A 26,634-nucleotide genomic window follows, 5' to 3' on the forward strand; every position below is an offset into this window, starting at 1 on the left:
CTGTGTCACCCAGAGACCCTGAGCATCCCATTCCTTGAGTGTTGTTCAGTGACTATAGTACAGGAGCACCTCATTGAAACCTGTATCCCTTTATATATTCAGATAAGCTCCTTTTATCCTGAACAATCTCTCTCTCAGTGGATATGGACTCAGGTCAGGTCTCAAAAAGCGCAATCTTGGATATAAATTTATTGTGTTTGGTGTGTGTGTGTGTGTGTGTGGAGCAGAAATCTCCTGAGGAAATAGTTCTGTATTTAAACTGCAAAAATGATAAAGTATCAACCAAATTGGAGCACTTTCTTCAGGTTACGCATTTTGCTTATTATTTTTGCACTTTGTTATATGCTAATGCTGTCTGAGTGCAGGTCTTCTTCTTTAACTATATCTTGCATTTTTAGCGTAACAAAAAACAACTCCAGTAAAAACATTTTGTTTTAGGTAGGGTAAAGAAGGGTTAGTACCACTTAAAATATATTTTTCTGTTTGTATCCCTGTTATGCCGTGTACACACGACCGGACTTTCCGGCAGAAAAGGCCTGACGGTGTTCCCAATGGGCTTTCAGTGGAGTTCCGATGGACTTCCGAACGAACGGACTTGCCCACACACGAACGGACTAAGTCAGTTTATTTTGAATGTGATGACGTAAGACGCGACCAAAAAAGGAAGTTCAACAGCCAGTAGCCAGTAGCCAATAGCTTCCCTTACGTCGTATTTGGTCCGTCGAACCAGCATACAGACAAACGGTTTTCCTGATAGGAATTTAATCCGTCGGACAGATTTGAAACATGTTCAATTTCCAGGTCTGTCGGATTCTTTTAATGAAAAACGATGGGATTAGCCCACACGCAATCGGAATGTCTGACGGACTGATTCTGTCGGACCTAGTCTGCCGGAAAGTCCGGTTGTGTGTATGCGGCATTAGAGAAACTTTCCATCAATTCCTGTCCCACTGGCCCCACAAAAATGCTAAATTCCCCGTTACTGTTAGAAAGATTCTGCTGAATTCCTATCCCGGGGGCTACTCCCGGAGTAAAAAACCCCAATGGAAATAAAGGCAAACATAAGAATGTTCCTTCCTATTATTATTATTCCAAAGTTTAATGAAATATTTTTGCTGGAGTTGGGCTTTAATGCATATCATCTCACCAAACATTTTTTCAAGTATCTGCCTCTGTAATATGTCACAAATTATTTGCAACATAATAGGAAGAATGTGAGAAAAACCTTCTACTAATAAGAATACAAAGAGACTGGCTTAAAATACAAATGTGTTTAGAATTGGCTGCTTCTGAAATAGTTTCAGTCCAATATAGATGCAGTTCCAGGATATGGAATCATCCATTTAACTGTGCTGCTGCACCTCATGGGATCAGCCAATTTTAGAGAGTTCCAGTAATTGCTGGAACTGGCTGAATAGCATACAGTGTTTAACAACTGAGCCAGATTAGAGAGTTTTCCAGATTAAAGAGCTGCAATTCCCTAAGACTGTAAACTTTGCAGGTTGGCAGGATATATTTTGGTAAGTGATTTGCTCCATCAACAACTCACCAGCTCAATCACAGTGCTAAGACAAAGAAGGAAAATTAGCACGTTACTACAAAAAGTTTATTATATAAACAGAAACGAAAAAAAAAAAACGGTTTCCATTTTGAGAAGTTAGATAATATTACTGCAATAATATTATGGCACGTGAATACCTGAGCAAAATTTTTTGTATTGACACCTTTATTATTTACAGCTCAACTCCAGGCAGAAAAGGCACACATATATTCAGAACATTAATCACTAATACATGCATTTTCAAAATGTAAGCAGTGCAAGTACTTGAATTTGTAGTCTACTGTAAATTTTGTGCAGCACTTCAGAATAAGGGACACTTGAGAGAGAAAGTGTCCCTACACACACTGCAGCAAAAATAGGTGCTACCAAAAGATTAAGAGTGGGAGGGGCTTATGGGGCATGGTTAAACAAAACCTTGGCTTCCTGCTTTGATTGATGTGCCACAAGCAAGAGTCTCACAGACAAAACACAGTGCAATCATTTAAAAAAAAAAGAATAAAAAGTTCCATTACAAATGGTTTTGCACACACTGTGGAAGAGTGCGTTACACAAGTGTGGAGGGATTCAAGAGTGTTTCATAAAGAGAGGGCGAGGTTCGGGAATGCATTAGGTACAAAGTGTGAGGTTCAGGAACATGTTACATACATAGTGTGAAGTTCAGAAATGTGTTACGTACAGAGTGTGAGGTTCAAGAATGAGTTACGTACAGACTGTGAGTGTGAGGTTCAAGAATGTGTTGCGTACAAAGTGTGAGGTTCAGGGATGTGTTGCCTACAGAGTGTGAGGTTCAGGAGTGTGTTACGTATAGAGTGTGAGGTTCAGGAATGTGTTACATTCAGAGTGCAAGATTCAAGAATGTGTTACATACAGAGTGCAAGGTTCAAGAATGTGTTACGTACAGAGTGTGAGGTTCAGGAATGTGTTACCTACAGAGTGTGAGGTTCAGGAGTGCGTTACGTACAGAGTGTGAGGTTCAGGAATGTGTTACATTCAGAGTGCAAGATTCAAGAATGTGTTACATACAGAGTGCAAGGTTCAAGAATGTGTTACATACAGAGTGCAAGGTTCAAGAATGTGTTACGTACAGAGTGGGAGGTTCAGGAATGCGTTACATATAGAGTGTGAGAGTATGAGGTTCAGGAATGTGTTAAATACAGAGTGTGAGGTTCAGGAATGCGTTACGTACAGAGTGTGAGGTTCAGGAATGTGTTACGTACAGAGAGTGAGGTTCAAGAATATGTTACGTACAGAGTGTGAGGTTCAAAACAAGGAGCCAGCCAGGTCTGTTTCAGTGAAATGAGCATGCTGATAGAAGGAAAGAACAGAGTTAAAGATAGATGAGCCAATCATTGTGCTGCCTCTCCTTTCACTAGCCTCTACACTAGGGTGGTGAGAAGACCTGTAAGTGAAAAGGGAAGCACAACAGTGAAAGATAAAATCCCTATGCTATTTGACAGAGCTGTAAATCCCAGGACTGGGTGGTCAGAAATCTGAATACCTGACAGGCAAAACACCTTCCATACAAGTATTAATCTGAGCATGTGGCTGTTTGCCTGGAGTTTAGACATCCATACACAGTGAGATCTTTACAATGTTTGCTTGGTAAGCACATTACCAATTAGAGATTATATCCTGTCTGCTAAAGAACCCAGGTCTTCTTCAAAAACACAATATTTTAAAACACTAATTGTTTTACTGAACTATCTGAGATTCTAGATCCTAGCTACTTTCCTGATCTTGATGTCTAGTCTCACCTGGTGTAACCTTTTACCTGACACCTAATTTTCGCACCTAATTTGTTGACTCTTATCCTTGTAAATCTATATTATAGCACTTTGTTTAAGCCAGATCTCTGCATTACTATCTGCCACTATTTGCGTTTGAAGGCTTGTAGCTTGTTGCTGACTTTTGCCACTGTTATGCATAACTACTCACTGTAACTCTATACCACACAAAAACAATCTTTCAGTTATAATGTATATGGCTTTTGGTATAATGGTCATTGTACCAAAAAAAAAAAACAACAACTGAAGAGCTTGGGAGGAGCCGCTGTGCTAACTATGCAATGTTAGTACAGTGATCTCCCCAGCTGAGGTATTGTGCTCTGACAGGGGGGCACCCAGGCGAACCCCCCCTCCCCCCCGCAAGAACACACTGGCCAGCATTTTCAGCCATTGGCTGAGAATGCTGACTGGATGGCAAATGACAGACCTTTCCGGGCATTCCCCTTTAACAGAAGCTGGCCAAACGGCCGGCTATTGTTGGACCGGCCACCGTACACTAGGGCCGAACAATGCTGGCTGATATTTGGCCTGTGTGCATGTCCCTTTAGCATGGCTAAAAAATAAAAATAAAAAGACTGTTTCAGCTTATTTACAAATAGCTAAATGGTATTTAAAATTTACAAGGTGATATTGGGTGTGTATTTGTATTTTTCTAAGCCCTACATGCATACTCATGTATGGGCATAATTATGTATTCAGTAATTGCCAGAAACAATCTTCCATCTTACCTTGAATATGATTCAAATAAACTATGACTACCTTAAGTATCGAAGAGATAATCAGGAACAAATGCAAAAAGTAGTTAAGGGATCCCTTTGAATTATCCCCAGGCACTATCCTTTTGATTTTTCAGATCAAAATTGTTCTCAGCTACAGCAAGGCTCCAAGAAAAAATGGCAAGCGAGCTGCCAAAGCCTAAGATGGGGAGGTAAATGCTACTCCTACACATATAAAGTGTTCTCATCATGCACTCATCCAGGTTCCCAGTGTGGGAGCTCAGAGCAACCTAAAGTTTATGCCTTCCAAACAGGATATATGCCTTATGAAAATCCTTTATTTTCATCGGTTTCCTGACACATGGAGGGGAGAAATGGAAATATTTCATATCCAGTTCTAAATTTGAATCAGTATAATAGGGAAAACCAGCTCAATTCTAAAATGAAAACTAATTATATTTTGGCTTATGTACTGAACTACTTAGTGATTTTGTGTGGAAAATGATTATTATATTTGCTGTGTGTCTATAACACATTTATTTATAAAGTTACCATTCTTGGCTAGCCTTTACTTGGCTGCTTTGCAAAGACATATGGACTGGATGAATTTCCTTAAGTCTGATGAAGTCAAACAAGAGTATCCAAATAAATATTTTTTGCAAAGGCTCAGTCTCTGCTGCTCCCATTTAAGTCTCAGCTTTTCACTTCTTCTACTTTCCCAACACATTTTTATATAATAAAAGAGGGCAGCCAGAGTGCTAAAGGTTAAAACATTGACACATGAAAGGCAAGCACACAGGGAAAAGCGTACTGCAGGCTTATATGTTAGTTGATCAGTGACATCAACATCACAAGGATAACTTGTTGCTCTGCTATTGCAGACCTCAATTCGGACAGAGATCACTTGACACTTTCCACAAAAATTATCAAGCACATTGTGTTCTTTTTTATACTTAAATTGCTTTAGCTCTGACTAATTTCTGTTCTCTGTTTATGCTAATAGTCTCCTAAAGGTTTTATAATCTACCCAGTCTCATGAACTGTTCAATAGGACCTCCTCTTTGAGCCAAGGTGACCATTTTGTCACATTTACATTTATTCTTTTAGGTCTACATAATCAAAATAGGGGTTGAAGCTGGTAGGTTGGGTGAACCATGTCAAAAGATTATACAAGTCCAAGGTTCCTTCGAAGGTGCTTAAAATTTGAATGGCCGAGCAGTGGCTTAAAGTGCAGCTCATTAAGTCTGGGGCACCAACAATGTTGTTATTTCCATGGCAGTAAAGGCTGCTTGTTTACATGTTAGCAAGATGAAATCAGGAGTCCAGTTATTATGCAGCACCTAAAGGGGGGGGGGAAATAGTGTGCCCTCAGAGAGGAGAGTGAGTGGAGGCGGTAAAAAACCTGTGATGGTGCAGGGATGCCAGAGCATGAACAAAAAGGCAGGGCTACCAATTTAAAGGCAGGGGCAGAAAGGCCCGGAGCATAAAGAGTCAAGGGGAAGAATTAATATTTGTATGTTTCATTGCACATCACACTAGCTCAGTATCCACATCACCTAGAAAAACAGGATAATGTACTAAATGCACTTTTTCCCCTGGGGGACAGGAAAAAATAAGGGAAGGGTTTTACTTCTTTTTAAGGGCATACAGGACATTTTTTTACACTTTTTTTCAGCCAGAGAAATTCTGCAAACTCAGCCAGTACTTCTATTGAAATTACTATTTTACACCCATAAATTCATTCTGGCAAAAACTGATATAGCAGTTCAGTACCACCTCTTGCTAAATATGCTCTATGGCTATGTCTGATAACCGTTTAAAGAGCAGGCAAAGATCAGATATTACATTGGATAAAACATCTGTTTGTGTTAGGAAAACATTAAAGGCTATCTCCACATTTTGCAACATGTTACACCCATATTTATTGTGTAATGTAATATGTTACTAACCACCCTACAAAAATATGTTCAATTATCATGTATTTATTTATTTGTTTTAAAAAAAAAGGCAAGCTTAGCCTTTAAAACAGATTTGAATATGCTTAGCTAAGAAACTAACTGCCTAAAGTTAAAGGTATTTTATTGTGGGAAATTCAATCTAAAGTTCATGAGCATTCTATGGATCAATGAATTGTGTGTCAGCTCCCCTGTTTATGGTAATCATGAATTTGCAGCCTCAGGAGATTGACATTGGCTTTTATGTTCTGTACAAGCACTTGCACATAGTAAACAAGCTGCAGGCATGAATTGTAAAGAAACAGCAATATTGCCTGAGGATATAGCTACTAGTCACAAATCTGAGTATACTGATGTAAACAGTAGTAATAACACTACCACAGCACTTATCAGCGTTGTGGTAGTTCATTGAGAGCGACAAACTGACAGAACACAGAACATTGTGAATGGATAATGCTGGTGGGCAGAGCCCCTCACGGCTGTGTCTTTTACCAATCATACTATAAAGAGTTCAGGGGCTAATCTTGTGTAAGGCAGCATGGAAAATGGCTCAAGAGTGCAGGGGTCAGGAGTGCATAGTGAACAGAGTAAAGGGGAAAGGAGTGGGTAATGCACAAGAAGCAGGGATCTGGAATCTATATTGAACAAAGTCCAGAAACCAGGAGTGGTTACTGTACAGAGTGCAGAAGTTAGGAGTGTCTAACACATATAGTGCAAGGGTCAGGGCTGATTATTGCACAGAGTATAGGTGTCAGGTGTGCATAACTCACAGAAGGCATGGATCAGGAATGGTTTTCACACAGAGTGCAGAGATAGGAAGTGCATAACCCTCAGAGTATTGGTGTCATGAGTGCACAAAGCACAGAGTAAAGCGGTGAAGACTCAGTGCCGCACCCAGTACAGATTTCCCCCCAACAGCCTTAAACAGCACAGGCCCACCTCCTAACCCATACCTCAGCACAGACCCCCCTCCCAGCCCCAGTCCTCATTACAGAAGATGCCCCCCCCCCCCCCCCCACACACACACACAGCTCCATCTCAGTACAGTCAGATCTTCAATACAGACTCCTCCTCTACTACAGAGACCCCCCCCCCCCCCCCCAGTACATACCACTTTCTTTCCCACCAGTACAGATACCTAAGCCACCCCCTCCTTAAACCCATTCATCAGATGCAATTTCACCCTCACATGCAGCAGGAAGTTCTCCTTTTGGCTATGCTATATGACCTGAACCAAGGGAAAGCCTCCCTATGCTTTGCATATGAATGAGTTTTGACAACGCATGCATATGCAAATTAGGGCATTAGCTTATTTATATGCAAATATGTATGTGGATTGAAGGGATCTAAGTTCCTGCATTAAAGTTCAATTGTAGACTTGTGCTGTTTCAACCATGAGCATCTCTTTGGTTCTTCAAAATCCATTAGAAAAGAAGGGTTTTGACAGAGAGTAGACATGGTGATGTGGGGGAGAACTAGTTTTAAAGAGTATTCAATGCTATCCCATATCAATATTTTTTATTGAGTAAAACATATCTGGTTCTTCCATATTAACCTCAAGAAGAGGAACTGGAGGAATCAAAGCATGTAGGTTGAGCTAAACAGAAACTACTTGCCCTTTTTAAAATCTTTTTTTTTTTAATATATATATTCAAAAAGAAGAAAGTTTACAAAATACACTAAAAAGGTGACAAATACCTTATCTGAAGGTAACACAAAACAAGAATGCACAGAACAGGTAACCTTTGCATAGATAATAGGTTCAATCAGAGAAAACTTTCGGGCAGTAAAAAAAAAAAAATATTGATCAAAATAGGGAAGGTGACCAAGGCAGGAAATGAAATGGAAAAAGGGCATGGAATAAAACAGACAGGGGTAAGGACAAATCATCTAAGTGAAGTTAAGTAGGGAAGGTAGAGGGCATTACAGGGATAAAGACATAAAAAAAAAAAAAAAAAAAAACTTGGGTGTAAGGTCAGATAAGTCATGCCAGTAAAACCAGGTCTTCTTGAATGTTTCATGCTTTATTGTGGGAGAAAATTATAAGGTCCTCCATACTGCAAATGTCTTCGACTTTAAGTAAACTGAAGAGGGATTAGTGTCTTTTCACTTTAGGGGAATAAATGATTTAGCAGCATTCACAAGATAGTAGAGGTAGTGTTCACATATGTTTTGTGGGAATTGAGGACTGATGAAGTAGAAAGAAGGCTGGTCATCCAGAAAAATGAAATCCATGAATTCCTAAGAGGTCTTCCATTCCTTAGTCCAGTTTTGGGCAAGACCAAAATACGTGGGGGTGTGAGCCTATCTCTGAGTGCCAACACCAGCTGGTATTAGGAATTTTGGGGTTAACTTTGTGCAGTATAGAATGGGTTCCTTGACAGGACTTTATAATCAGTTTCCTTGAATCTGGAGCTTCTAGAGGATTATAGGGAGAAACAAAGTGTCTTGACTTTGTGAAGGAAAGTTATTTGTAGATCCTGCTCCCATTGAGCCAGGAACATAAATTATCTGTGTGTTGTGTTTCAGATGCGCAACAACTGTAATAAATGTACATTATTTTACTTCCATAATACCGTATATACTCGAGTATAAGCCGAGATTTTCAGCCTCTTTTTTGAGGCTGAAAGTGCCCCCCTCGGCTTGTACTCGAGTCATCGCCGTCTGCCTGCCCGATCAGCGTGTCGAGGAGACAGACGGCGGCCATTCTACTATTCAAAAGCCGCGCCTCCCTGTCTGTGATAGGCGGAACACTCAATTTCCCAGCAGTCAGTGTTCCGCCTATCACGGACATCCGCTCATTCTCATACTACGGACGAGGATGAGAGGATGTCCGTGATAGGCGGAACACTGACTGCTGGGAAATTTAGTGTTCCGCCTATCACAGACAGGGAGGCGCGGCTTTTGAACAGAGGAATGGCCGCCGTCTGTCAGACGAGGACAGCATGGCACACAGAGGCTGCAGATTGGCACAGGTAGGCAGGGACGGACGGGACACAGCGACGGACGGGACACAGCGACGGACGGGACACAGGGACGGACGGGACACAGGGACGGACGGGACACAGGGATGGACACAGGGACGGACGGGACACAGGGATGGACACAGGGATGGATGGGACACAGGGATGGACACAGGGATGTCTCACCCTCGGCTTATACACGAGTCAATAAGTTCCCCAGTTTTTTTGTGGTAAATTGGGGGCCTCGGCTTATATTCGGGTCGGCCTATACTCGAGTATATACGGTATGTTTCTTGACTAACCATATTCACTTCACTCAAAGTCCCAGGGCGAACCCCTTGTATATAACCATTTAGATAGGAAAGAAGCCTTGTAATGTCCCTGCAGTTGGGAAAGCAGGGTGTAGGGCTACAGAGAGGGAGTGTCTGAGTGGACCTGTATTGGAGCATAAGGTCTCAAATTGTGTAAGTGGTTTCAGAAAAGGTTGAGGGGGTGATAAGGAAACTACAACCCCAGTTCCAAAAAAGTTGGGATGCTGTGTAAAATCCACATAAAAAGAGAATGCAATGATTTGTACATCTCATAAACCCATACTTTGGTCACAATAGAAAATATAAAACATATCAAATGTTTAAACTGAGAAAATATGCCATTTTAAGATAAAAAAGATGGTTATTTTGCAAATGGCAGCAACACATCTCAAAAAAGTTGGGGCAGGCAACAAAAAGCTCGCACAAATAAGTGGTACTAAATAGGAAGAGCTGAAAGAAGAACATTTTTCAACTAATTAGGTTAATTGGCAACAAGTCAGTAACATGATGTTTAAGGCCGATATTTAATAGAGAGATGGGACAATAGATTGCATGGGGGGAGGGGTCCTTTCCCTCTTTGGAAATATCAGTTATATGGGCTTTCAGAGACTCTCAAGAGAAATGAGAATGTGCTATTCCCATGCTTTGGGAGATTTTTTTAGAGGAAAGTGAGAGTTGGACAGATACCAGGGACTGATCTGACCAGGTTATAGAGCCAATAGAGGAGTTTTAAACTAAGTGAATGGCTCTTTGTGAGATCAGAAATAAATCAATACGAGTATACTGGTTGTGGAAAGGTGAGTAGAATATACAATCTTTTTCATCTGCAGACAGCAGATATCCATTAGCTGAGCTTCATGGAGCAGGTGAAGAACATGCCTCCAAATATGGTGTGGAACAGAGGAAGTCCCTGAAGGCCCTAGGAGAAGACAAACAGAAAGGGAAATAGGTTGGAAATGAGGGAACTATGGTGGCCTGAATCCAGACAATGAGGGCAGGTGGCACTCTAAAACCTACGTGGGCTAGAGGTTGGCAATCAGGAGTGACTGTATACATGAGGGAAACATACAAACAATTGAAACTGACCCTGTGTTGTGTAGGAGACTAACAAGTTACGTCAACAACTGTTGTACAGATAAACCTAAAAAGAGGTTCCACAAGGGGTTCAGAAGACAAGTGGGAAGAAGGTGGCAGACAGCGATATTGTTACCTAGAAAAAATGCCACCTCTGTCCTTCCAACCGCTTGGGTAAGGAAATAACCCAAGCGGTTCAACATACCGCAGTAACGAGATAAATATAATGCTGACTTTATAAATGTTGCTATTATAAGGAAATTTAATTTACCCTGGTATGGAGTGTTACTAGAAAGAAGTCCTGCCCAGAAAAGTAGCCATTGTTCATTTCAAGTAATCCATAAATACTTTAAAATCCCTATTTTGGAGTATTTAAGACATAGAGGTGTATAAGAGATCCACCTACCACTTGTGGTGGATGTCATCCAAGGGGGCCGACTGATGGGACACATGTGACACGTGTATCTAATGTGATTTATGAGGGTACCTTGGATTAACCAAAGTCTTGGGGGATGCTACACAACAAAGTATGAATGGAGGATAGGAGTAAGAGGAGTAAAGGAGGCTAACATCTCTGCTGCACCAACTCCTTCCCAGGAGCTGTGCAGACTATAGCACCTGAACATGTATAAAATGAACAAAGTAAAATTTAAACAGCAATACATTCCTCCCAGAGCAATATCAGATTCACCAATGGTCCAGGTCAGCCAATAGTCATGTGGAACCTGGATCAGCAAAGCACGCAGGGAGGGGGGGGGGGAAGCAAGATGTATAAGGGAAGCATGTGATCTTGCCACCTCATGTGTTCTTGGCATACCATGATAGGACTGAAATCAGAGAGTGATGGGGTGGGAAACCACCAGCCAGTGAAAAATGTCATTGGCACACAAATTAATAAGCAAAGAAAGCCACGTCTAAGTAATATAAACAAGTATAACATGCATATAGTAACTCCTCGTGAAACAATAGAAATGAAAACGCTCTAGGTCCAAATGAGGGTATTAAGGGCAAGAACAGGTATCAACCAGGGGGAACTAACTTGATCCTGTAGCTTGCCTAAGAAGGCCCCAATATCAGATAATACAGTGGGCAAGTACCTCACCGGAGTAATGGTTCCATAGTAGTGGGGAAGTGAGAGGCCCTATGTGTAAGATTGCAGTGCAGTGTCAGAAGACATCTTCTCAGAGAAAAATCATTATCCCTGGGAGGATTGTAAAAAAAAAAGGAATAATGGGTGACACATTTGTGGGAGCAGGGAGAGCCCATACAGAGCAGCGGTGAGTACATGTCAGACAGAGTCCAGGTCCCTAGAGGGAACAGTGAGAAGAAGGCAAGGAGATGTCAAGAATGGCTACTCCTGGAGGATTACATCTGCACAGGGGAAAGCTAAATCCAGGTTCACTGCTCATTCTCCCGGGGCTCCAGAGGAGACTACCTGCATGTACTTCTGAGTGATCAGTAATGCTGAGGTATGTGAAACAAAGGTCCCACAAGAGGAGAAGGATCAGTCATTAGCCAGTTAAGTACTTCAATCGGGGGTAACCTCTAGAAAGATAAACCAGTCCGGCAGTTGATCTGGAGATTTACGACAAAGCGATTGTTGCCTTTTTTGATGAGTAGGGGAATGGGGAGGACCCCATGTATACAAGGCACTTCTCCAGGTGATTAATTCCAGGTGGTGTACTCTGCAGAATACATCTCTTAGCCCCATACGATTAGCCCGGGAGACTGGACCCAATCAGTGTACTCTGTCCAGCTCTAGAAAGGAGGATAGAGATTTGTCTAGATAGGAGTTCAGTATTCCAGCTACTTTATTAGGAAGCTCACAGTCAGCTGTTGCCTCTGGTATTCCCTGCAGCTTGATGTTATTTTGTCGGCTGTGTTTCTCTAAGTCATCAAGGTGCGGCTATGTTTGAAGAGCTATCTTGCTCTGCTCCTTCTGATGCTTCTCCAGGTTAGAGAAATGTTTTTCCAGTGAGGAGCGTGCTGTGTCTTGAGAAGAAACCTTACCTGTGAGAGAGTGGATTTCATAAGGGAGCTCAGGGAGATCACTTTGGAGTGTGGACTGGATTATAGCTGCAAAGGATACTGGTTCATCTCTGGTCAGCAGTGAGTGCAGGACTCGAGTCCCTGACAGTTTAAGAGAAACTTGTGGTGAGCAGCTTGTTTCCCTAGGTAAGGGATTTGTCCTTGGGGTTGAGGGATTCCCCAGTCGTAGTAGTGGCACAAACAGTATGAGGCAGAGCTGTAAAAGAAGCAGTTGTCAGAGTGGGATAAGAAGGGTCTGCTTCACAGTTGAGAGAAGTGACCTCCATACACGTGTCTGCAGCCATGTTGGAAACCCCGGCAGGGGAGGCTGTAGAGGCAGAGGAAGAAAAAAGCCTGGAAATGAAATGTAGGGATGATCCTTTTGATCAATCTTCTACTTTAGCTGTTTTCCCATATGTGGGCACGGTGTTGAAGCTGAGGAGTCCTGGAAGGTTGGGAGCATCAGTCAACTGATGCAGAGCTCAGGCACTTTGCTTCTTCGTGCCACTATTGCCAGACCACCTTCCCTGCTACTCACCACTTTTTAAACCATATCTTTTAATCCAAATATATATATTTTTATTGTGTCTTATTTGCTGTAAATGAGTATAATTCAAATCTGTCCAATTCTCAAACATAGTTGATTTAAACAAATTGTTCAATATCTAAGCAAAGCACCATAAATACAAATGGTATCACGCTACTTAGCAAAACAAATAAAATATTTCAAATAATACAAAAGGTAGTAAACCATGAGTGTCATTACTGTTAAACTTAACATACTGTTTCCTATGTTATTCAGTAGATATGTGGCGTCATGATAATTACCAGTATAGAGTGATTTTACAAAAATTTTATTTAACTACCAATATATAACATAACTGTTTTGCATGCCATGTCTGGTGATACTGTGTACTGTAAAAAAAAAAAAAAAAAATGCAATGTGGGCATAATTCATGGGTACGTTTTTACCAAATGGAAAATACAGCAAATAAAGAAAAGCTTTTACCATAAAAGCAAAATTTTACATGTAAATTACCAGCACCATACCTTTTCTACTCTATGGGGTATTTTTAAACTGTAACACACAGTGAATGTGCATTAAGACTCTGCTTAGGTGCATTATTTGAAAAGTTGATATAACTGTGCATAAGCTGGATATGTCTCACTTACCCTGTGCGTTTTGTGATGGTTCCCAGTGTCATTGGTTGCTTTATTTGAACTAGAGGCAGGACCACAGTCAAACTAGGAAGTGGAGACAAGCGTGGGTTCCCTGGATTGTTGTTCGTGAAATTGTTGTAATTGTCTTGGCTATTAAGTTTACCTGAAAAGAAAAGAAAAACAGAAAGAAAACACCAGTGTCACAATAGTACTACAACTGAACGGTTATACATCTTCTGACTGCTGTGGAATTTTATTTTTAACAACTTGGTGAAAACAATAAACCGAGGTCCAAAACTGCATTCATAAAAGCAGTAGTTAAAAAAAGAAAAAAAAAAACAAGTGCCTAGCCTGTCCTAAGCCACTTAGGCAAAGAGTCAACTAAAGGAGGTCATAATCTCATGAAAAGATGCCACCGGCATACGCGAGGTGGACGAAAAAAAAAAAAACATTATAAGTAGCAGTACCACATAGAGATTTAATTCACTCCCCTACTCAGCATGTCGGTGTAGCAAAAGATATGTTACCCTTTCTGATGATTAAGTGGAAGGGGAAGCCCCAGCGATAGCAGAGCTCCTTCTGACAAAGCCTATCAAGTAGTAACCGTAGGAGTGCTTGCCTCTGTAGTGTGGCTCGCGACAGGTCCAGGAGGGATCATTATGCCCACTACACTAAAGTTCCCTGAACAGTGGGTTCATGACTCTTCAAGGTAAATTCCTTGTGGCATAGAAATGGGGGTGGCAGATTATGTCTCTGGACCTATTTGGGTCTAAAGATTTGGACCCAAAAGCACGATGGACTCAGTCCAGCTCATTGTACAGAGAGTGGGATTCATCTAGCACCTTTTGCAGAATTGTTGCGACAGTATCATGAAAATGTTTGGGTCCTGAAGCTGCAGAGAGGACACTGAGCTGCAGGTTGTTATGGTGGAACCGGCCCTTTAAATTTTCCAACTGCATCTGGATTGCTGTAACCCGGTCTGTGCAGAAGGTCTGGTTGTGCTCCAGAGCCTCAACTATCCATTCTAGGACAGCTGCTGACATCTCTCCTGTGGAGACCTGATTCATAAGTTGCTGGATTTTGGATAGAAGAAGTGGCAATTTCTATTTTTGTGTCTCCTCCAATCAATTTAAAAGTGCTTTCATATCCAACTTAGTTGGGAGAGCCTGTAGCATGTCTTGCAAATTCTCCACTTCCACTCCTGAAGGCCAGTCTGGAGATAAGGGATTGGAGAGGAATGGGCGATCACCATCAATCCGAAGTGCAGGGGACAGTAGGAGAGGCAAGCTGGTCTGCCATGGCAAGTTGCTTTTGTGTAACACCACATGCAGCTGCCACATTGGGTCAGGCATTAGCAATGACTATCTTCTGATTGCAGTGAAAAAAGCATTTGATCTTGGATTGCATACCTGTTCTATGTGAACCCACTGTCTTTTTCTGTTTGGGGGTGTAGACTGATGAAAAGGTGGTGTAGGCCTGTTGAGAGTCAGGAGCTGAAGCACTGTGTGTCATCCCTCCACCATGTCTAAAACATCCCCCCCTATTTAACCACTTGCCGCCCCCATAGCAAAATGACAGCAGCAAAGTGGTTTCAAAATCCTGACCGGACGTCATATGACATGATCAGGATTTTGAGCCGCTGCGCACATTGCGTCGATCTTTGTTGTGGGGTGTCAGTCTGACACACCGCAACTACGATCTCCGTATAGAGTCTCAGACAGAGACTCATTACCACGTGATCAACCATGTACAATCATGACTGATCACAGTGGAAATAGGAAGAGCCAGTGATCGGCTTTTCCTCACTCGCATCTGTCAGACGCGAGTAGAGGAGAGCCGATTGGCTGCTCCTCTGACAGGGGGGTCTGTGCTGAGCAATTATCAGTGCAGTCCCCCCGAGGATACCCACACTGGACCACCAGTAATGCCACCAGACCACCAGGGATGCCCAGAACCAGGTATGCCACCCTAGACCACAGGGATGCCAGTCAGTGCCCACAATGGGCATCACTGATTGGCATGCATTATTGTTTGGCACTGATTGGCATACATCAGTACAATATAATACAATACAATGCCACCTATCAGTGCCCATTTGTGCCACCTATCAGTGTCCATCCGTGCCACCTATCAGTGCCCATACATGCCATCTATCAGTGCCCATCCATGCCCATCTGTGCCGCCTATCCATGCCCATCTCTGCCGCCTATCCATGCCCATCCATGTCATCTATCCATGCCAAACTGTGCCAGCTATCAGTGCCAATTTGTGTCACCCATCAGTGCCACCTATCTTTGCCCATCAGTGCCGCCTATCAGTGCCACATATCAGTGCCCATCAATGCCACCTCATCAGTGCCACTTCATTGGTGCCACCTCATTGGTGCCCATCAGTGCCACCTTAGCAGTGCCCATCAGTGCAGCCTCATCAGTGCCCATCAGTGAAGGAGAAAACTTACTTATTTCCAAAGTTTTGAAACTGAAACAAAAAAAAACATTTTTTTTTCAACATTTTCAGTCTTTTTTTATTTGTTTAGCAAAAAATAAAAACTGTAGAGGTGATCAAATACCACCAAAAGAAAGCTCCATTTGTAGGGAAAAAATGATAAAAATTTCATTTGGGTACAGTGTAGCATGACCGCGCAATTGTCATTGAAAATGCGACAGAGCTGAAAGCTCAAAATTGGTCTGGACAGGAAGGTGTTTAAGTGCCCGGCCAGGAAAGGGGGGACGGGAGAGCACCCCCCCTCCTGAGCCGTACCAGGTCGCGTGCCCTCAACATGGGGGGTGCCTTGGGGAAGGGGGGGCCGCGCGGCCCCCCCACCCCAAAGCACCTTGTCCCCATGTTGATGAGGACAAGGGCCCCTTCCCGACAACCCTGGCCGTTGGTTGTCGGGGTCTGCGGGCGAGGGGCTTATCGGAATCCGGGAGCCCCCTTTAATAAGGGGGCCCCCGGATACCGGCCCCCCAAGATAAAATAGTTAATTGCACAGCTCCGGGGGTCTTCCGTCTTCGGGGGTCTTCTCGCCGGACTCCTCTTATCTTCTTGTAGCTCTTTTGCTAGCGGAGGAGCCTGGCATTCTCCTTCGTTGCCGCCGCCTCTTCTTCCAACTTTGGGGGTCTTGTGACCCTCTTCGGTTCTTCTGTCGGGCCACCTTCTTATAGCTCTTTTACAGGCGGTGGCCCGGTCTTCTGTCGCCTTCCGTTCTTCTTCTTCTTCTTCTCCTTCTTCTCCTGGAGATGTTGACTCAATGCTCTCTGTGGCCGCAATGCCAGGGACGCGCTGCGCTGCGACTTTTACAGGGACAAGGGGCGGGGTCATCGGTTGATGTCACATGGGTTGATGTCACATGGTGACCCCCGCCCCTTACGATGTCACAGTCACGGAGGATGCTGGGACTGTCGCCATGTGACATCAACCCATGTGACATCAACCCATGTGACATCAACCGATGACCCCGCCCCTTGTCCCTATAAAAGTCGCCGCGCAGCGCGTCCCTGGCATTGCGGCCGCAGAGAGCGTCGAGTCAACATCTCCAGGAGAAGAAGGAGAAGAAGAAGAAGAATGGAAGGCGGCGGCGGCAACATTAGACCCCCGAAGTCGGAAGAAGAGGCCGCGGCGACGAAGAAGAATGCCGGGCTCCTCCGCTAGCAAAAGAGCTACAAGAAGATAGCGGAGGAGTCCGGCGAGAAGACCTCCGAAGACGGAAGACCCCCGGAGCTGTGCAATAAACTATTTTATCTTGTGTGTTGTGTTTTTTTTGTACTTTATTTTACAGGTGAATGAGTAGGGGTACATTGTACCCCATACTCATTCACATAGGGTGGGGGGCCGGTATCCGGGGGCCCCTTATTAAAGGGGGCTCCCGGATTCCGATAAGCCCCTCGCCCGCAGACCCCGACAACCAACGGCCAAGGTTGTCGGGAGGGGGCCCTTGTCCTCATCAACATGGGGACAAGGTGCTTTGGGGTGGGGGGGCCGCGCGGCCCCCCTTCTCCAAGGCACCCCCCATGTTGAGGGCACGCGGCCTGGTACGGCTCAGGAGGGGGGGGCGCTCGCTTGTCCCCCCTTTCCTGGCCGGCCGGGTAGTGTGCTAAGACAAGGGTCTGATGTGGACCGTGGGGGGACCCCCACGCCGATTTTTTTCGGCGTTGGGGGTTCCCCTTTAAGTCCATACCAGGTGGCGGGGCCAGCGACGTCTCCTTCGCGGACCCCGCCTACCTGGAGACTTGCTCGAAATGAGCGGACTTTCCTCTGTGTGTGTTGGCGAGTCCGTTCATTTCAAAAGTAGGGCGGATATTACAGCGGACTTAGTACGCCGTATTAGTCCGCTGAAAAAGTACCGTGTGTGGGCAAGTAGCCCGTTCAGAAAGTCCGACGGACAGTCTGGCGGGAAGTCCGCCAGACTAAGTCCGTTGGACAGACGACTACGTGTGTACGCGGCTTTAGTTACATTAATGGAATATAGTGATGTCACCTTATACCTCTAGCCTGCTAATGCTTGGACAATGATGGAGCAGAAGGAGCAGAAACATAATGATAAGTCATCAGCACTGCTGAATCTGCTCTCTTCTTCTTACATAGTTACATACTAGGTGAGGTTGAAAAAAGACACAAGTCTATCAAGTCCAACCTACAGTATCTCACAAAAGTTTTTTTTTGTAAATATTTTATTATACCTTTTCATGTGACAACACTGAAGAAATTAAATTTTGCTACAATGTAAAGTAGTGAATGTACAGCTTGTATAATAGTGTAAATGTGCTGCCCCTTCAAAATAACTCAATACACAGACATTAATGTCTAAACCACTGGCAAGAAAAGTGAGCACACCCCCTAAGTGAAAATGCCCTAATTTGGCCCAATGTGGCCACCATTATTTTACAGAACTGCCTTAACAATCTTGGGCATGGAGTTCACTAGAGCTTCACAGTCATCTTCCACTCCTGCATGACATTATGGAGCTGGTGGATGTTAGAGACCTTGCACTGCTCCACCTTCTATTTGAGAATGTCCCACAGATGCTCAATAGGGTTTAGGTCTAGAGACATGCTTGGCCAGTCCCTCACCTTTAACCTTGGCTTCTTTAGCAAGGCAGTGGTCGTTTTGTAGGTGTGTTTGGGGTCGTTATCATGTTGGAATACTGCCCTACAACCCAGTCTCCAAAGAGAGGGGATTGTGCTCTGCTTCAGCATGTCATAGTACATGTTGCCATTCTTGGTTCCCTCAATGAACTGTAGCTCCCCAGTGCCAGCAGCACCAGACTATGACACTCCCACCACCATGCTGACTGTAAGCAAGACACATTTGTCTTTGTACTCCTCACCTGGTTGCTGCCACACATGCTTGACACCATCTGAACCAAATAAGTTTATCTTGGTCTCATCAGACCACAGGGCATGGTTCCAGTAATCCATGTCCATAGTCTGCTTGCGGGTTTCTTGTGCATCATCTTTAGAAGAGGCTTCCTTCTGGGACAACAGCCATTCAGACCAATATGATGCAGTGCACGGCGTATGGTCTGAGCACTGACAGGTTGACCCTCCACCCCTTCAACCTCTGCAGCAATGCTGGCAGCACTCATACGTCTATTTCTCAAAGACAACCTCTGGATATGACACTGAGCATGTGCACTCAACTTCTTTGGTCAACCATGACAAGGCCTGTCATGGTTAACCATAACCTCATAAAAGGTTAATAGATTGGTTTGGCAAGAACAATTCTTCATGAATCCATGCTGATTACTGCTAATGATAAAATTCTCATTACTAAAATATTGTATATAGTCATTTATCATCCCCTCCAAAAGCTTGCATACTACTGATGTTAGGCTAACTGGTCTGCAATTCCCAGGGATGTATTTTGGGCTCTTTTTAAATATTGGTGCTACATTGGCTTTTCTCCGATCACCTGGAACAATGGTCTGGCAATTACTTGACTGAGTTCCCCAAGTACCCTTGGATGCAAGACCAGTGATTTATTAATATTAAGTTTCCCAAGTCTAATTTTAATTTCGTCCTCTGTTAACCATGGAGATGCTTCCCGTGATATATCATAAAGATAAACACCAGTTTTGGTTACTGAAGCCCCCTGATTCCCTTGAGAAGACTGAGGAGAAGAAAAAATTCAATACCTTCGCCCATCCTTTGAAACCAGATGTCCTTAATCATTCCTTATGGGGCCAATATGGTCTGTCCTCCCTTTTTTTACTGTTTACATACTTAAATAATTTTTGGGGATTTTTTTTTTCTCCTCCGCTATGTGTCTTTCGTGTTCTATCTTAGCCGCCCTAATTGCACGCTTACATTTCTTGTTTCATTCTTTATACAGTCTAATGATGATGATGATACCTCAACATTGTATTTTTTGAAGGCCTTCTCCTTTGCTTTCATATGCATTTTTATATTGGAATTAAGCCATCCAGGACTTTTGTTCACTCTTAAATTTATTACCCAATGGAATACATTGGCTAAAGCCCTTATTTAATATGCTCTTAAAACAAACCCATTTCTCCTCTGTGTTCATTCTCCCTAAGATTTTATCCCAAGTCATGCCTTTGAACAAGGTTCGTAGCGTAGTGAAGTTGGCTCTTTTGAAATTCAGTGTCTTTGTATCCCCCTTATGTTTCCTATTTGTGTGATTTATACTGAAGCCAATTGACCTGTGATCGCTGTTTCCTAAATTGCCCCGTATTTCAAAATCAGTGATCAGGTCTGTATTGTTGGTAATCAGTAGATCCAGTAACGCTTTATTTCTACTTGGTGCATCTACCATCTGAACCATGAACTTGTCCTGCAAGACATTTAGGAACTGGCAAGCCTTAGACAAATATGCAGTTCCCCCCCCCCCCCCCCAGTCTATGTCTGGATAATTAAAATCCCCTATTATGATAACACTTCCCATCCTTGCCGCTAATCCAACTTGTGATAGGAAATCCGTCTCCCCTCCTCCCTCAGGTTAGGGGGCCTATAGCATACTCCAAGTAGTATTTTCCCCTTAGCCTCAACCCTTTGGAGATCTACCCATAAGGTTTCCACCTCCTCCCTAGCTCCCTTAGAGATGTCATCTCTCACATTCACTTGTACATTATTCTTGATATATAGGCATACCTCTGCCCCTTTTTTACCCTCTCTATTCATGCGATAAAGGGTATACCCTTGAATGGTTGCCAGCCAATCATGAGAGCTGTTGAACCAGGTCTCTGAAGTTCCCACAAAATGCAAATCCTCCTCGTACAACAGTATCTCTAGTTCACCCATCTTGTCCACCAGGCTCCTGGCATTGGTGAACATGCCACATAGTTTAGACCGATCGCATACTATCCTCTTATTGAGTGTTCCGAGTTACCAGGACTTGTTACTATACTTACCTTGGGTTTATGTGCTTTAGTCAACCTACCACTAATGCCTCCAATACTACTCTCTGGAATATGTTCCGCGCTGACTATCTCTACACCTGGGCCCTCCCCGTCGCCTAGTTTAAAAACCCCTCTGACTTTTTGGCCATTTTTACTCCCAGCTGATCTGCACCCTCCTCATTTAGGTGCAGTCCATTCCTTCTATAGTACTGTTGATCAACTGAGAAGCTGGTCCAGTCCTCCAGGAACCCAAACCCCACCTTACTGCACCCGCTCTTCTTTAGCCACTTGATTACTTCCCTAATCTCCCTCTGCCTTCCTGGTGTGGCTCGATGAGTTGGTAGTATTCCTGAGAATACTACCTTGGAGGTCCTTTTCCTCAATTTAGCTCCCAAGTCCCTTAAATCATTCTTTAAAACAATCCATCTGCCTCTGTCAGCATATTTCCTTTTAGCAGAGCCTGATTGGCTCTGAGTGATGCCCCTCCCTCTCATAGTCCTAGTCATCCTGACCAGGGGATGATGAGAATTACCTAGTTTTATTATTTAGTTTTAGTTTTGTTTTGCTTAAATTTCAAATTTAACATTTAGGATTAACAGACATTTATCTACCACTGACTCCCAGTTATCTGCCTATAGCCAGTCCTATGTGCCCCTACACCAGCAGATCTGTCATCAGTAATGACAGAACAGAAAAAAAATCTGTCCAATGCCAAACCAACCACTGCACTGTTCAGCTCTCTGACTTATGAACCCGGCATACACACAGTAAAAAAATTGTTCCAGTCAAAGCCCAGCATGTTGACAGATCAGCAGCTCTTCTGATAATCCATAGTGCTCATTGACAGATGCAAGGACAACAATACAATATTCAGCTATTGTGTATGATGTCCATACATGATGATGAAGATGATGATAATTGGGAAGTGTACAGGCATACCTTGCAAGCTTTATCTAATCTGATATCAACAAATTTACCTACAGAAAACTTAAAAAAAGTAAATTTATGATATAGTAAAGATTATCCCTCTACTCAACCTCTCACAAAAATAACAAAATAGGCTTATACAGACATTCCTGGTAAATATAATTATTTTGTGTCTTAAAAGCAATAGAAAAATCTAAAGATTAAACAAGAATGCTGTCCATATGAAGAACCCTCACTCTTTCTATTGTTAGTCACTCATGACCTTTTTAGCCCCCAGACAGAAGAGGAAATGAGCTAGAAATTACACAGGCTGTAGGAAAATAAAAGCTCGGGAAAGAAAGAAACTAGGAAAAAGAATAACGAAAAAGAACTGAACAAGCTTGTTTGTAATAAAATCAAAGTACTTTAAATAGTCAAAAACATTGAGCTAAAGAGTTTAGATCATTAACTTGTTTTTGGGCTTTCAACAATGCTGTGAGATGATGGCTTTTGTACCTAATCAAAGAGGAGCCATATTGGGAATTAAGTCCCTAAATAACTGATGCATTCTTCAGTACATATTACAGAAATCCCAGGCCTGATCCTCACAATCCTGGCTTCAAGAGGGTTCTTAAAATTTCAAAACAGCTACACCCCCAGTGCAGTCACCTTTTTACAAGGAAGAATAACAGCATAGAAATGGATTTCTCACAGGAAGCTGCCTGAAATGCCATAATGGTACTTGGAATGGAAAGAAAACAGCCAAAGGAGGAAAGCAGAAAAGATCTCTTAATGAATTTGGAACTAAGAAGTTCTTTCATAGTTCTAGTTGATAAAGAATAGAAAAAGTAATAAGGAAAAAGGCTTCTCAACCCCTTCCCCAATGGTCACAGAAAATATTTGCCAAGATGCACTGTGCATCATGATGGCTAAAACCCACATCTTACTTCCAAGAACACGCGCTCCCAGACTATTCAACCTAGCTCTCTAATTAGGTTGTTTATAGCAGTAAAGGATTATGAAGCAACGATTATGAAGAAATGTGATTATCAACTGGTAAGGTATTTCCAAAAATATACAAAAACTCTGTATGGCTGGTTATTTATTGACATATATTGATAAACAAATGTTCGTGTATCCAGTGAGACTGGGCAATATATATATATGAGTTAACTTCAAGCAATTTCAACCACATAAAAGTTTGAAGTTTTTCTTATTGCTTACAACAATTTTCCAACAAGTTGTATTTTTTTTAATCATATATATATACACATATATACATATATATATATATATATATATATATATATATATATATATATATATATATATATATATATATATATATATATATATATATATATATATATATATATATATATATATATATATATATACGGTATATATATTTTTTTTTTAATCAATAAAAGGGTTTTTATTGATGAAAACACAAGGCATTACATAGTATGTAAGACATATGTATGACATTTTAAATACACATAACTAGAGTACCAGAGGTCTTTATTTTTCACACTAACATAACTGTGAAGTTAATACTGTTATCATACTTTACAGAAAGGGTAATGTCACATGTGCTCACTCAAATAGTAAAAAAAAGGAAAAAACAACACTAAATTAAGAAATAAACAAAGAAACAAGTATTAAATATTAAACAAACCATTGACGCCTCATTGTGGCTCAGATCCATCAGTCATGTAAAACTCTCTCTCTGGTATACACTTTAGCATATAATATACAACTTCAATTGTATAACCATTCATCCAGTTATCCCATAAGTAGCCTATCCAGAGTCATTTGGGTGGAGTCACCTCTGGGGAGCCCAACCAGTTCTGCCATATATTGGAAACATTTTTTGGTGATTTTCTATGTTGATACGTGTTTTTTTTTCCCGGATAAGAGTGGTATTAGCCATTTGTATCCATTGCGCCTCCTTTGGTGTACGTGCCGACAGCCACATATGGGCAATCAGCTTCCTGGCCAAGTATAGAAGTCTTGTGAGGGCAATGTATACCGGGGGGAAGGTACAGGTCCTCATCTAGGCTGCCCAATAAACACACCAGTGTCTTCAGCCCAAGTTGGACTGGAAAAACACTATTTATTATATTGATAACATCACTCCAATACCTCACTAGTTTGGGACACCTCCAAAGCATGTGAATGAGATCACCCGGGTGAGCCTGGCATTTGGGACATATTGGAGAATCACGTCTACCCCATTTATGTAATTGTATAGGAGTGCGATATACCCTATGTAGTATAAAAAGGTGAGAGAGTCGTTGTGCTGCTGATACTGTTACCACCGGACCCACTCCCAGGATTTGATTCCACTGCTTACCATCGATGGGGCCTACATCTCGCTCCCACACCTCTGGAGATGATTCCCTTCTTCTCTGGGTTGGAGTATATAGATTCAAGGAATGTAGAGTCTTCTAGTTGCAAGTTAGAGTTTCTGCTCTGATATCTAATGGCATCTTGTAGTTGTATATACTGAAAGTGATGTCCTTTGAGTGCAGGGAATTCATTCAGCAACTGGGTGAAAGGCTTTAGAACAGAACCTTCCAGTATTTGTGCGAGGAATCTAACCCCAGCTCTTTCCTACACAGACGGGTCAGGCACTCTGTACCGGTCTGTATAGGGGTCTGACGGAGATAGTCCGTCAAACTCAATATGGTCTTGACCCTCTTCCCGATTTTCATCAATGACCGAACTGTAGGGCAAGTGGCAGGAACTCTAGGGAAACCCATCTCCATATTGGATAAAGCAGTGTAGTTTCTGTCATTGCCCAGGAGGAGACCTTTGGATGGATCTAACCCCATCCCGAGATCCCAGCCTGTGAAATGCTGCAGCTGTGCCGACAAGTAGTACATTTTAGGGTGCGGAACCGCCATACCAGTTTGATTCTTGCCACTCCACCTCTCCATATAAGAGCTCTGAACTGTGAGTCCATGCGCCGGAACCAGTATTGTGGTATCCAGATTGGAGCATTATGTAAACAGTGGCAACTTGCCCCAACTAGCTTGCTTCTGCTGGAATTTTTGCAATATAGGTTTTAAATTTAGGGCTATGTAGTCCCATGTTTCCCCAGTCACCACTACCCCCAAGTACCTAAATGAAGAAACCACTTGTATGTGGGAAACGACTTCCGGCAAAGGTACAGGCAACGGATCCAACGCCAACAGGGCTGACTTATGCTAGTTAATGGCAAATCCCGATAGCTGTCCAAACTGGTTTATTAATTTCATTACTGCTCTAAGAGAGTGGTCAGTATCGCTCAAGTATAGTAGAGTGTCATCCGCATATAAGGAAATCTTTTCCTCCCCTGTCCTCTGCGAAAAACCCGTGATTTCAGGAGAGGTCCGTACCATAGCTGCAAGCGGCTCCAATGCAAGGGCAAACAGCAGGGGTGATAGCAGACACCCCTGCCGTGTGCCTCGAAACAAAGGGAAGGGTTCTGATAGGGAATCATTTATCCTCTCTCTGGCCATCAGAGCAGCATACAGCAGCTGAACCCAGGAGATAAATTTATCTCCCAGACCAAAACAATCAGATCATTTTTAATGAAAGTTTTGAAATACATAAAAATAAACTCCTCTTTTCCAACCACCCTTCCTGGGTTAACCGAACATTGGAAACCCCAAGTCAAGAACAAAACAATCACCAATACAAAATAAACAAATGCTGGTGTGCCTGATAGTGGTGAAGCAGTACACAGTGTCATATGTTACAAGAAGGCTAATAACAATGCAATTTGGTTGTAAAGTATTGTCATTCAATAAACAATTTGCAATACAACCTGTGGACTTGGTTGTTTCATTTAACAGCATACCTAAAAAGAGAGGTTACAAGATCTCCCCTGAATATATCTCCATTCCCCAATTGGTTTAATTTCTCTATAAGGCACCATTGTTCCTTTATAAGGGGACAGAGAGAAATATAGCTCTGAGGAGTATGAGGAATTTGGAGAATCTTTGAGATCAGTTTGCAATTGTGAACTTGTATTTAATAGAAAGTGAAATTAACCATTCACAGTGAGTAAGCTGTATCCAAACAACAGTGGAAAATAAGGAAAATGAGCTCAAAACTGGATAATTCTCAATATACAATAATAATAATAGATCCATGTAACATGGAATTAGAACTACATGCTGACAGCAAATGTATTTGGATACAATTTACTACTAGCATTTTTTGACCCTTAGGTGAACATTTGAATTTACTTAGCACATATAATGCCGCATGCACACGATCGGAATTATGGCCAGACAAAGACCGATGAGAGCTTTTCATCGGAAAATGCGGCCGTGTGTATGCTCCATCGGAATTTAGCTGTCCGAATTTCCGCCAGCCAAAAATTTATAGCATGTTCTCAATTTTCCAGACAGAAAAACTTTCTATCGGAAATTCCGATCGTGCGTATGCAATTCCGTCACGCCAAAAATCACGCATGCTCAGATTCAACTACGAGACAGAAGCTATTGGCTACTGGCTATTGAACTTTCTTTTTCTAGTTGTGTCGTACGTCACCGCGTTCTAAATATCAGAGCTTTTTCCGACAATAATTCCGATCGTGAGTATGCGGCATTAGAGTTTTTTCTCAGTTTTGTTTTAATTCAACCAATAATTAAATTGTATGCAAACCTAAGCAAAAAGAAAACAATACATGTACTGCAATCTACCAGTTTTCAAACATAATGGCTGTATTTTTTTTTCCAGGCTCCCTCCTTTATTAACACCTAGGCATATACAGTGCCTTGCGAAAGTATTCGCCCCCCTTGAACTTTTCAACCTTTTGCCACA

At 42.4% G+C, this 26,634-nt stretch overlaps 1 protein-coding gene across 5 annotated transcripts in view; it reads right to left on the reverse strand.

Moving 5' to 3' along the window:
* The window catches only part of BCAS3 (BCAS3 microtubule associated cell migration factor), a 1,583,483-nt gene that overhangs the window by 871,692 nt on the left and 685,157 nt on the right, over nt 1–26,634 (reverse strand). For all 5 annotated transcript variants that reach the window (XM_077482133.1, XM_077482136.1, XM_077482134.1 and 2 more), the window contains exon 17: nt 13,566–13,716. In XM_077482133.1, coding sequence (XP_077338259.1) covers nt 13,566–13,716 — 151 coding nt within the window. The remainder of the gene's footprint in view (nt 1–13,565; nt 13,717–26,634) is intronic.

The sequence above is a fragment of the Lithobates pipiens genome, unplaced genomic scaffold, assembly GCF_037356315.1.
Source record: "Lithobates pipiens isolate NorthernLeopardFrog02 unplaced genomic scaffold, aLitPip1_a1.2 Scaffold_16, whole genome shotgun sequence".
Classification (NCBI taxonomy): Eukaryota; Metazoa; Chordata; class Amphibia; order Anura; family Ranidae; genus Lithobates; species Lithobates pipiens.